A 12,522-nucleotide genomic window follows, 5' to 3' on the forward strand; every position below is an offset into this window, starting at 1 on the left:
TTTGTTCAGTGTACTTTGTATTATCTACATATAATACATGAAGTTTACATTTTAGCTGCCTGTGGAACAGTTTTGTCTCCCATAGCCCACATGATCTGGCCCTTCGGTGAAATATGCAAGACCTATAGAAAAAACACCTGAGATTATTTACCGTCTGATCATCATGACCTTAAATAAAGAGAGAGAGGCGAGCAAACTGGGTCTCATGCTGTACCAGCGTGTTTACAGGTCATACTGTGGACAGCTCCAGGTGCTGAAATACAGTCTAATAAACTAACCAGATGAAAAGGCCAAGAAAAAAAATCAATTTATGCTTGTGGGTTCATAAAATATGGATAAAAACGCCTTCAGACTGATGCTTAAATCTTAAGCCACTTTTAAAACAAACACAGAGTATTTTCTTTGATTCAGATACACGTTTAATGCCATAGTATTACTTAACTGCACAGTGTTCTCATTTCTAACAAAAAAAGAGCTTTGGCACAAATAAGCAACCTGGGACTGGACAAGCAATGGTGAGATAAACACTTCTCTGTCTTTTCCTGTCTCGGTGATGCACCTCTTATTATTTCATGGCTCCAACAGCAACATGATGTACATTTATTTCCGGCTGTGTCTGCTTTGCCCTCACCTCAGGCAGAATGTTCTGCTTTTTGAACCTGCCCCTATGATGACACAGTTCTAATGAATACAACACCTGTGCGTGACCCCTGAAACTTCATCTACAGCTCTTTTGACAAACTTCCCAGAACAGAAAACAAATTTATGTTGATCATCCTGATTCCTCCAGCTCGGTTCCTCTTTGAACGGTGTCAGATCACTGAGTGAGTTCAGCCCACAGTGAGGGAATCGGTATATCCTGGTGTGAGTCAACTCTCCTCAGACTGTGGGTCGATATGGTGCTGACTGAGCCAGGACAGCTAATAAATCACCTCCTGCCGTCCTAAAATGGCGGGGTTGTGAATGGGGAGGGAAGGGAGCCGTGAGCGAGGGTTAATGAATACAGGCCACATCGATCTGCTTCCACCAGTCTCCTCTCTCTCTCTCTCTCTTTCTCTCTCTCTCTCTCCCACCATCCACTCCTCTATTCTCAGGCCAAATGCTGCTCCAGCACTTTGCTGACCTGCCACACTAAGCACGGGCTGAGTGGCGAGGGATCCACAGGGGCCAGGAGACATCGAGCAGTAGCTAAGGCAAGGTAATGGCTAACGCTAGCAGCTAATTAAATCCGTCAGTTCTAACTACGGAACGACCTGAAGTGGCATCGCTGAAACAGTCACTAACGGTAACTAAGCGCCGTATGTTGTTTTACCTGCCCAACAGCTGCGTCGCTCTAAGAGCACTATTAGCGCTAGCAGGAGAGCGTGATCGTAAAGAGACTATGGTGGCAGTAGCACCATGAGTCGCAGCCTATGGTAGTCTTGACCCTTGCGACTCAATATGTGTTTGGCCCGTGACCAGGGGGTCAGCCAGCAATGCCTGCATCCAGCTTTTTACCCTCCATCACCTCAGCAGGAACAGCTGCTATCAGTCATCGTGTGGTTTCAGAAGTCAGCGTGAGTGAGCAGTGTCAGAAAAAGGTAAAGCGGCAGAACGAGTTATTATTAGCAGCGGACCCACAAAGCCACACCGTCACTGCAGATGACGGGAAGTAGTCCCGGAGCCATCTAGTGTCATAGCTTAGACCCTCAGTGATAGTAAGAGTCCACAAAGGCTAATTGGATCACACACACACACACACACACACACACACACACACACACACACACACACACACACACACACACCCGCATGTAGATTCAACTTCCTGCAGCATTCAATTTCCCCCTCTTACACTGACGCAGCGTTGCAGGGCAGGATGTCACTCGCTCGGTATTGACCTGACCCACTCTCTCCTAGACCACGCTGCTTTTAGCCTGCAGATGTTTAGCACCAGCCCCCCGTCCATCCCAGTCTGGTATTGACCCAGACCCTCCAATAGTGTAGCACCACTCTCCATCCCTCAGCAGCAGTGAGCCTCTTAGTTTTTTTGCCTCTTTGGCCAAGACCAGATTTCTGAGATGTTGGTGGTCAGTATATCCTAAACATATCTCATCTTTGAGTTAAAAAAAAAGGAGGACAATTCTTTTGGCCTCTACAATCAACAATTATGCAAACCGATAGATTCAATCGGGCGCTAATAACTTTGTAAACGACCGTAGTGAACTGTGGTACACTCAATTTAAAAGAAAATGGTCAATGTACAATGGTTCAATACGGTCCATTTAATTATCTGGGTCTACGTACAAGACAGAGAGGAGCCCAATACTGTCAAACAGTTTTAGAACATTTCAGGGGGAAGTTGCAGCAGTGTGAACTCGTCCGGCTCAGCTCGACTCAGGCAGGCTGATGCTGTTGGCTGTGACTCAGCTTGTCAAGTCGCCATTGGCTAGTTTTAGAACACGGTGCACGTCACCCATTTCGCCAACCAACCAGCCCCTCATACCAAAACCAGCTTGTCAACTGTCGACTGACATTTTTGGACGCAGCAAAGAGAGAGAGTCACCTCATCAGTTTGTTTTAGTTACTGTATGACAGAAGCCCTAAGGTTTAAATTTAGCCTCCTGCTAAAAACTGATAACATCACCGCTTTACCTCCAACCTGCTTACATTCACCTTCACCATCTGCAACTCACCGTTTCTCTCGCCTGCTTAGCCACATACTTAATTTGCGACCCAGACACACCTTCCATTTGAATAACTAGAGACACGACTTTGGCAAGTAAGTCACCATCGCTATTGTCCATTCATAGATTAAGATGCTAGTAATTATATCTGGCTATGAATAAGCCACAAAAGCTGGCAGTTAAAATGGATGTACAGAGAATCATCGCAGTGAGATCATACATCCATCTCGTCTAGTCGCACTGGTTTGACGGTTTCGGGAATGTTCATATTGCAAGTAGTTAGCAGTTTCAATGTGCATCCTTGTCAGTCTTGTCTCTGGGCAGGCCTTGACACTACCAGACTGACACTCTATAAGATCATCATATGTTTGTAGCGTGGCTGTGCTGTCAGGGCCACGTTTCTCTAAAATTGTCAAATGTTTTTCATGAGCTCAGATGAACAGCCCTGTTTTCTGCTTGTGACAACACATTTTCCAGCTATTCCAAGTTACACTATTCTCCCTGTCTCCCTTTTCGCCCCTGTCTGTTTTTAATGCAAATTTAAAAACAGGGACATTTACAGGAACAGCTCCGAAAGTGCTCAAGACACCAGGAACAGGGACCTTCCCTGGAAAGTGGCAATTTGAGTTCTCCTCTTCCAGGGAGGTAGACATCGCCTGCCACATGGCCTCGACAGAGGAACAAAGTGAATCTGAAGTTTGACAGCTGCTGCAACTGAGCTGAGGGTTTTGGCAAACCTTCAGTGTACCGTATCAGGGGCTCCATCCCCTGGATCCAAATATTCATACTTCATCATAACAGGTCCACAGGGAGGAACTGCATCAGATATGCCCAGCTGTGATTGAACAGGTCAGCGCATGGTTCCACATTTGATCTGATTATGTCTAGTCAGCCATGTGCTTAAGGGAACAGAGGTGAGTGGCTCAGATGGTCGGGATGTGATTGCCTGTGTTACATCTTGCTCAATTTGCTAACAATTATAATTGTGTCATTTTAAAGTCAATAAAAGCGGCAAAGGAAGTCTAATTGTTGTTCTGGCCGATGATTAGAATGTGGAGTTCAACAGATTACATGTCAAAGGGGAAAACTAAGAAGAATAATTGGTTGGCTTTTATTGTAAATGGTTCTATAACTGAGTCATGCTTAAGTGAAAAACTTGTTAAACGGCATACGCTCTGCATTATGTATGAAAGAAAAGGCAGCTGACTGCTCCATATGCTTGTCGAGCAACAGAGGGTTTCCATTGATACAGTAATAACTGTGATATGTTCATATGCTTGTAAATGGAAGCAATCTTGGACTACTTTGATGATCAATGAAAAGGAAAAAATATCTAGAACCAAACACTCAAAATATGTGACATTTTAAAAGGAAAATTCAAATTTCTAAGATGCTTTGCTGTAGAAGCACAAGATGCTATAATCATACCACAGAGTAATTCATTAAAACCGCTTGTAATTTACTACACACTATAAATGAATTTTCAGAAGGCAATAAATAAGGAGAACTCGGCTATAGAGGAATTGGTCTTAAAACAGAAAAATTACGCAGACAGACAGACAGACAGAGAGAGAGAGAGAGAGAGAGAGAGAGAGAGAGAGAGAGAGAGAGAGAGAGAGAGAGAGAGAGAGCAAGAGAAAACACCAGTTTGCTGACTGACCTTTCCATGCACATGGCCCCTGTAATAGCATTAACACAGCAGCAACCACCATGGCCATCAATTAGGCTGACCAAACCTGTCTGGACCACCTTAACTAATGGTTATCTCCCCCCATATCTAATTGGAAGAGTAGAGGTACTGTAGCTGCACATGGCACATTTTTTAAGAATGCTTTTCACTACCTCTGAAAGCACAGATGTTATTGAGTTTTTTTTATTTTTATTTTTTTCCCCATTCACACTACAGTTGTTTTTCAGCTGCTATTTCAGCCGTCTTTAACTGCGAGGTAGAAGTTTCATTAATTCCCTTTGTTGCATACACAATGATTTATCTCTGACATGTTGTCGGTCAGTGAAGGAGAGTCTTCGTTTCAAAGCCCTAGTCCTTCATTTCACACGCAAGGTCGATGATTTTTTGGACAGACGTTATTTTGTATCGATTAAAAATATATATAGTTTCAAGAAATGACATTTCAAATCATCATCATCATCATCATCATCATCATCCATTTCTTTCTCTTCTTCTTCTGTTCCCTCTGGTAAACACAACAACCTTGCTGCTGACAGACACACGATATTAACCAGGTACAATATTAAAAAATTATATGCACACAGTTGTCCTTCACGTATGCACAGAAATGCATTAAGCTTAACTTTAAACAATACAATAATAAACATATTAGGGCTCAAGAGCATTGTCTTAGTCTGTCTGGACTGCTGAAGGTTAAAAGACAAATGTTTCTCTGTTTCCATGTTGCCTCAGTGTTCTCACGGGAGACATTTGTTTCTGACTGGTGACATGAATGCAGCTGGATTAAAATGTGAGTAAAATTGTGAGTAAAATGCATAGAGGACAGTCTTTACTACTTTTATTTCAAAGCGTCCAGAAGGATAACACCGAGCAAGATCATTTATTTAGTAGAATATCTTATTCATATTTATAGGTTTACACAAACAAGAATCAGTGACACAATGCATTAGTACCTCATGCTGTGCTTCTGTACGACTGTCCCTTACATCCAGTCGTGTTAGCTTCAGCATCGCTTCATCCTCTTTATGGTCCGATGTGAACATGAATCTTTCAATAACATCATCTCTGGAATGCAAAAATTCCAGTCATGTCCAATTTATTTCATAAATTGGAATTAAAATTGGAGTTGACAGTGGCACATTTATTAGTGTCTGCGTGTATTGTGTTTTTTTTTTCCTTTCCTCTTTCTACAGACCTCTACCCCAATAGCAAATATATGTGTGACAGGGGAGAGGAGGAGGAGGAGGAGGAGGAGGAGGAGGAGGAGGAGAAGGAGAGAATGTGGTCATTAACCAAAGGCAGAGAGGGAGACTCCTTCTCCTGCATTCAAATGATGCTTAAACCAACACTACTAACACTCCTCTCGTCCCACCTCCTCCTCCTCCTCCTCCTCGCCCTTCCTTTTCCCTGCTACTTCTATGAGAAGGCTACTATGCAGTATGTTCCCTATCCGTCTCCCTCAACCTCCTTCTCTATCCCTATTTATCTAATTTTTCTCCTCCGTCTATAGGCTCCTTTCCCCCCATTTCACCAAGGACGTGGATATATCTCCTCCTACCCGGCCCCATCTCCCCCCCTCCCCTCCTCCACTCTCTCGGTAAGTCTCTTTTTCCCTGTATCTCTCCGTCTTTCTCTCTCTCATCTTTCTAAGAGATAACTGTGTGCAAGCTCTTTCATCTTTCTCCTCCCTGAAGAGAAGACTGCCCAGCAGACACAGAGAAGCAGAGTCAGCAATTCAGTCCTCTATGATGTCACGGACCCTCGACCCAACCCCACCTCCAAAACATTCACACACACACACACACACACACACACACACACACACCCACAAATCCGTCTACAACTGAACAAAATGAGAAAACCAGATGCAACAATCAGCTGTGCTTGTCCTTTACAGTAATAACGCATGTCAGAAACACTCACCAAACTGTGCGCTACAAAGAGGTGAGGGGAAAGCAGCACGCCGCATCTCCACTGGAAAACACTGGCGCACTGCTGCGCTCACGAGACGGAGAGAGAGCGAGGCAGAGAACACTAAACCACTCCAGAGTTGGAGTAGAAAAGTCTGACCTCTCGTCTCTGTATGATACATTGGAATGGGAGGCATTCAGTTTTAACGATAGGTTGAGAGAGGGGGGGAGGGAGGTGTGTGTCGTGGAGACGGACGGCAACGGAGAGGGGGGCGATCGCCACAGGTAAAGTGATCCGGAGACTGAGAGTAGAAAAGAGGGAAGGTGAGAAGCCGAACACGTGAGAAACGGAGACGGGGAGAGAAGGAAAGAAAGGAGAGGAGAAGATAGTTACAGTGAGGGGAGGGAGAAGGAGGGATACGGGAGGAGGGGAGGTTGAATGTGTTAATACACAGGAACACTGCATCAAACCAATGCACTGCTCTGAGGCTGGCTGAGCAGCTGAGAGGAGTGCGTCAGCAGTACATTCACGTTCCCACTGAAGGACAAAGGGAGGGGGCAGAGCGAGCATCTTAGCTGCCTGCAACACCGACACGGAGGGGGGGAACAGAGAAAAGAGAGAGATTGGAGAATAAACAAGAAGAGGAGATGTGGATTAGAATGCTGCTCCTGCTGCTTCTGTGACGGTGGGCTGCCTGTTTGAGTGCTCGCGTGCCTCCTCCTCTCCATCTCTCTCTCTCTCTCTCTCTCTCTCTCTCTCTCTCTCTCTCTCACACACACTCTCTCCTTCGCGCACTCCGTCTTTCTCTTGCTCTTGATCTGTCAGTGCTTCTCTCTCTCTCTCTCTCTTTCTGCCTCTCTTTCCCTCTCTCTCCCTCTCTCTGTTCTACTCTGGCTACTGCAGTAGTCCACCAGCCAGCCGCAAGTCTGACAGCCACACACATGGCTAACTGCCACAACTTACTACCTCAGCCCTGGAGAAAAAACTAACAAATAAGCAAGCAGGAGAACACTGCAGGAGACAGCCCAGGGGGACAGACCGCGAGTGGAGAGAAGAATCCTCAATACCTTTCTCTGTTTTTGGATACGGATACGGAGCCCACTTCCACACACATCCTCTCAGCGTCATCCTCTTTTCTTTTCTCTCATTGCAGAAGAGGACAAGAGTGCTCTCTCTCTCTCTCTCTCTCTCTCTCTCCCTCTCTTCCGACAGCCTTTTGCGAAGCTCCAACAGTGCAGCGCATCCCCTTCTCCACCCCCCACCCAGCGCCACCATCTCTCCCACCACCCCCAACTCCCCACCCCCACCCCCTCCCCCCCAGGAGGAATAGACGGATTACTGCTAACTGTGCACACGGCAGCCTGCAGCTGCTCTGACCAGGGCCAGCCCAACGTTGGGAGGAAGCAAGAGGAGCACAGAGGAGGAGAGGAGAGGGGGATGACTGTGCCGGGAGTTCTTTAGCCTTTTTCTGTCTCTCAGTCTCTGTCACAACGGGGCTAATCAGCGACTGACTAGCCGTTGGCAAAGTCACAGTGAGGAAGGTCTCTCCACCAAACAGGCGACCAACCGACGGGCAAACACATGTATCAGGAGCCGAAAGAACTGGGGATTTTTATTTATTTCAGTTGGTCACTTCTTCTCTCCTCCTCTGTCGTGTTCAACTGCGTTATGGATCATTGTGATTTATCCACAGTGGAGCTGCATTTTGGAGTCTGCAGCCTGGCAGGGGGGCAGTTAGTGGGGGCAGAAGGGATCCAGGCACCTGCCAAGCCTTCATGGCCTTACCTCTGCCTGTGAGTGCTTTTCATGCTGCTCTCAGTCTTTAATACCAGGAGCCATTTTGTACCCTTGGCTAATAGAGGGCCACCTCACTTTTTCAGAGAGGGAAAACAAGAAAACATCAATCTCTTGTCTCTCCATGGAAGGGAATTATAAATGAACGTGATGCACGACTGTTGCTTTTAATATCTGGAAAGAGGCAAAAAGGACCACTTCCAAACTAATGAGGTACGTCACTGATGCTGTTATTCAATCTTATTCTTACATTGCTGCACTGCTTTTCCTCTGCTACTTCTCCTGGATTAATCTCTCTCACTCTGTCTCCCTCTCGGTCCCCCCCCCTCCCCCCCCTCTCTCTCTCTCATATCAATTTTGATGTAGCATCTCCCTGCACTGTCGATGGAACTTGGGAGCCTTGAGTTGCTCCAGCCAGGCTAGGGTGGTCTGTCCTCTGGTGTGTGCCGTCTCCCCCCACCATGCAGAATAATGAGCCCTCTACACCATGAGTCCTCTGGGCCAGGTTAGTGTGCAGCCTACCTGGAACGCAGCCCTGCTTGCCGTGCTCTCTCTCATGGTGCCTGCTCTCAGTATGTGCCAGTCCACAGGCCCTGCATCGGGCTCGGCTAACCCACAGAACTGTCCAGGTGTGTGCTCCTGCACTAATCAGCTCAGCAAGGTGGTGTGCACCCGCCGGGGCCTGATTAGAGTTCCTCCGAACATCCCAGCCAACACCAGGTACCTGAACCTGATGGAAAACAGCATAGAGACCATACAGGCAGATACCTTCAGGCACCTGCATCATCTGGAGGTACTGCAGCTGGGCAGAAATGCTATCAGACAGATTGAAGTGGGGGCCTTCAATGGACTGACCAGCCTCAATACTCTGGAGCTGTTCGACAACAGACTGACGGTCATACCCAGTGGAGCTTTTGAGTACCTGTCAAAGTTGAGAGAGCTGTGGCTGAGAAACAATCCCATTGAGAGCATCCCCTCTTATGCCTTCAACCGTGTTCCCTCCCTCATGAGACTGGACCTGGGAGAACTGAGGAAATTGGAGTACATCTCTGATGGGGCATTCGAGGGCCTTCAGAACCTTAAGTACCTCAACTTGGGGATGTGCAACCTGAGGGAGTTTCCCCATCTTTCACAACTGGTGGGACTGGAGGAGTTAGAAATATCCGAGAACGTTTTCCCAGAACTGAAGCCCGGGGCCTTCCGTGGGCTCAAGAAATTACGTAAACTATGGATTATGAACTCTGCAATCACCACTATTGAGAGGAATGCATTTGATGACATCACAGACTTGGTGGAGCTGAATTTAGCCCATAATAACCTTTCGTCCCTCCCCCATAACCTCTTCACCCCTCTACAGTATCTGGTGGAGCTACACCTGCATCACAACCCATGGCGATGTGACTGCGATGTTGTGTGGCTTTCCTGGTGGCTCAGAGAATACATTCCCACAAATTCCACCTGCTGTGGACGATGCCACACCCCGCTCCACATGAGAGGACGATACTTGGTGGAAGTTGATCAAACCACGTTTCAGTGTTCGGCACCGTTCATACTTGATGCTCCTAGAGATCTGAACATCTCAGCAGCGAGGGTGGCAGAACTGAAGTGCCGCACGGCTGCCATGAGTTCAGTCCGATGGCTTCTCCCCAACGGGACTGTATTGACCCATGGCTCGGCTCACCCTCGGATATCGGTCCTTAACGACGGGACACTCAACTTCTCCAATGTTCTCCCCTCAGACACGGGGGTCTACACTTGCATGGTGAGCAACATGGCAGGAAATTCCAATGCCTCGGCCTACTTAAACGTCAGCAATGCCGAACTCAACACGTCTAATCTGTCCTACTTTACCACGGTGACAGTGGAAGTTTTGGAGCCCACAGTGGAAGAGACCCCTAAACCCAAGCCTACTGTCCCTGCCTCGCCCTCTGTCTTTCAGCCTGTCTTCATATCCACACCTACTGTGCTGTTTCAAAACACTCAGACTCCAAGGCAGGTGCCAATCCCCACTGACAGAGTCCCTAGTGGGCCAGCCGCCAGCCTGGATGAGGTAATGAAAACCACCAAAATCATCATTGGCTGTTTTGTTGCTGTTACCTTGCTGGCAGCTGCCATGTTGATAGCATTCTATAAGTTGCGTAAGCGGCATCAACAGAGGAGCACGGTGGCAGCAGCCAGGACCATAGAAATCATTCAGATGGAGGAAGAGGTTCCTCCTGTTCCACCACCCACCTCCGGATCTAGCGGCTCTGACGACACAGGGTTGGTACTGCCTACATTAGTGGAACACAACAGCAACACCTTTAAGCCTGGGTACGTGTCCTCTTCATCCCGCCAAGGGGGCTACGGAGCCCACTGGACCCAGAACAACTCTCTTCATCGCTCAGTCAGACAGCATCACAGCCACATCAGCACCATTGCTGATCCCTACGTCATTAAGACTACTCATGGCAAGGAGAAGGTTCAAGAGACCCAAATCTGAGTAATGCTCCCTTTGGATCTATCTCTGACTCTGCCCCAACCTCTCCTCTCCACCCATCTGCTCACCAGTCCATGCAATAGAATGCACAAAGAACAAAACGGTAACTTTCTTTTGTACAGAAGTGCAAAACAGAGACAGTTTTTTGTTTCTTGTACATGCCTATACATAAGTATATAAATATGAAAAAATACAAATATATATAAAATGAAACTACCGTCAGGCAGTGGTGAGACATGCAGATTATATTAGAAAAGAAAGTAATTTGAAACTATTTTCTAATAACTGGTGACTTCTATTTAAAAAAAAAAAGAAAAAGACAAGATACTGACTTGCTTTTGTGATTGATAATAGAAGGTGGTACTGTCTACTGTAGGAAAAAAAGAGGCATTTAGTTTGTTTTTTGATCATATTTAGGATGCAGTGAAAAAAAAAGAGAAAAAAACAACTTTATACAGGCACCAGTTTCTAAATACAGCCCCAAATGTAAGCTCCAGTTTCTACTGTGCCAAATATTATATGCAATAAAATGGTAATTCCACACATAGGAACACAAAAACGACACACGAGCAAAATCTAGATAGATAGAAAAATTTGTCCAATGATAGCAGCGTAATGGCACTGATAGAATGTGCTGTTCAGTAGCTATCAGCCAAATGCTTTTGGACTGCAGTGCATTTCTGCAGCTAAGGTTTAACCCTCTGTTTGCTGGAGCTATGCTGCGTTTATTTGACAGTGCCAGTGCTTCTTAGTTGTAGCGTATCTACACGTTTATTTAGTGTGCACATGATTCCCCACTGGTTTAACTGGCAAAGATGAAGTGCAGGCTAATAACAGTTGTTGCAAAATACTTTGTTCTGTTATTGGTTGCATTTTGTATTATTTCTTTTCCCTTAGGTTTTACATGCTTCTTAATGGCTTGTGTAGTGTTTAGGGCTAATTTAATAATGCATTACAGCAGTTGCCTGACTTGTCTCTGCAAGGGCTCATTCCGATGCTAATTTTTCAAAGGAACCGACATGTGGTGCAGTGATACAGGGTTTTGCTGACCGTTCTGCTTTTGGAGGAGAAAAAAAAGAAAAAAAAAAACACAGAGGATTGAAGTGAAACAAAATGAATGTCTGATACTGGGGCTTTTCCATGGACTACACTGAAACATGACTTTCTTTTTTCTTTTAACAGTTTATTTTGAGCAACACTATTTTTATGGAGAGACAAAGGAGGCTATGAAAAATAAAAACCTTTGGTTTGTATTTCTCTAATCAGAAACACTTTCATCTGATGTTTTTCTTCTCTCTGAATATATTTACATTTGTGTGTACGTTGTTTAATTGTAAAGGCTGGAGGCAGTGTTGTAAATCGTATCCTACCCCGAACGCCCCATCTTACGGTCCTATGCATTTACTTAGTGTCTGCATGAATGGGTCTTTAAGTAACTGGTGTACAATGCTGCATTATACCCCACAGTGGGGCTCTATGCAGGTCAGATAGGCTGTTGGTCTTTGATGCCTCAGCTTAGTTTTTAACATTGATTTCTCAGTGACTGTGAAGGGGAAAAATACATGTATCCCGCAGTTCTACAGTTTGTGGGTTTCTTTTCCTTACATGCTCATCTGCAGGTTTCTAGTTTCCATCTGAATCTGACAGTTATTAAGTGAAAAAAAAAAAAACAAGAAGAGTTTTTAAAATAAGAAAAACCAGTTGCGGCTGGTTCATCGTGATATGAGGTACAACACAACCTACTTCGGCAAAGCAAGTACTCCGAGAATGCAATCTAAATATATCTCCTTCCAATGAGCAAGCAGACTGATTTTTATTATCTGTTTCTCTGCAGATGTGTCGTTGCATTTCTGAATTATCTTGACGTCACGCCGTTAAAAAGGTCAGCTTCCATAAATAAGCGTGCCAATCGTCTGTGGGGACTGAAAAGCCTTACCTGTGACCTCACTGTATACGGTTGCCCTTCATGCAGCCACTCCTTA

General features: G+C 45.7%; 1 protein-coding gene across 2 annotated transcripts; it reads left to right on the forward strand.

The window, feature by feature from the left end:
• The first annotated feature begins 6,569 nt into the window (after positions 1 to 6,569).
• On the forward strand, positions 6,570 to 11,809 carry lrrc4.2 (leucine rich repeat containing 4.2). 2 transcript variants are annotated; one of them, XM_037105776.1, is made up of 3 exons: positions 6,570 to 8,060; positions 8,148 to 8,274; positions 8,428 to 11,809. In XM_037105776.1, exon 3 carries the CDS (start codon positions 8,549 to 8,551, stop codon positions 10,541 to 10,543), a length of 1,995 nt encoding a protein of 664 aa, XP_036961671.1. In that variant the 5' UTR covers positions 6,570 to 8,060; positions 8,148 to 8,274; positions 8,428 to 8,548; the 3' UTR covers positions 10,544 to 11,809. The 2 variants fall into 2 exon arrangements, with proteins under 2 accessions (XP_036961671.1, XP_036961670.1); XM_037105775.1 differs by having other exon boundaries at positions 6,570 to 8,274.
• The last annotated feature ends 713 nt before the right edge of the window (positions 11,810 to 12,522 follow it).

The sequence above is a fragment of the Acanthopagrus latus genome, chromosome 8, assembly GCF_904848185.1.
Source record: "Acanthopagrus latus isolate v.2019 chromosome 8, fAcaLat1.1, whole genome shotgun sequence".
Taxonomy (NCBI): domain Eukaryota; kingdom Metazoa; phylum Chordata; class Actinopteri; order Spariformes; family Sparidae; genus Acanthopagrus; species Acanthopagrus latus.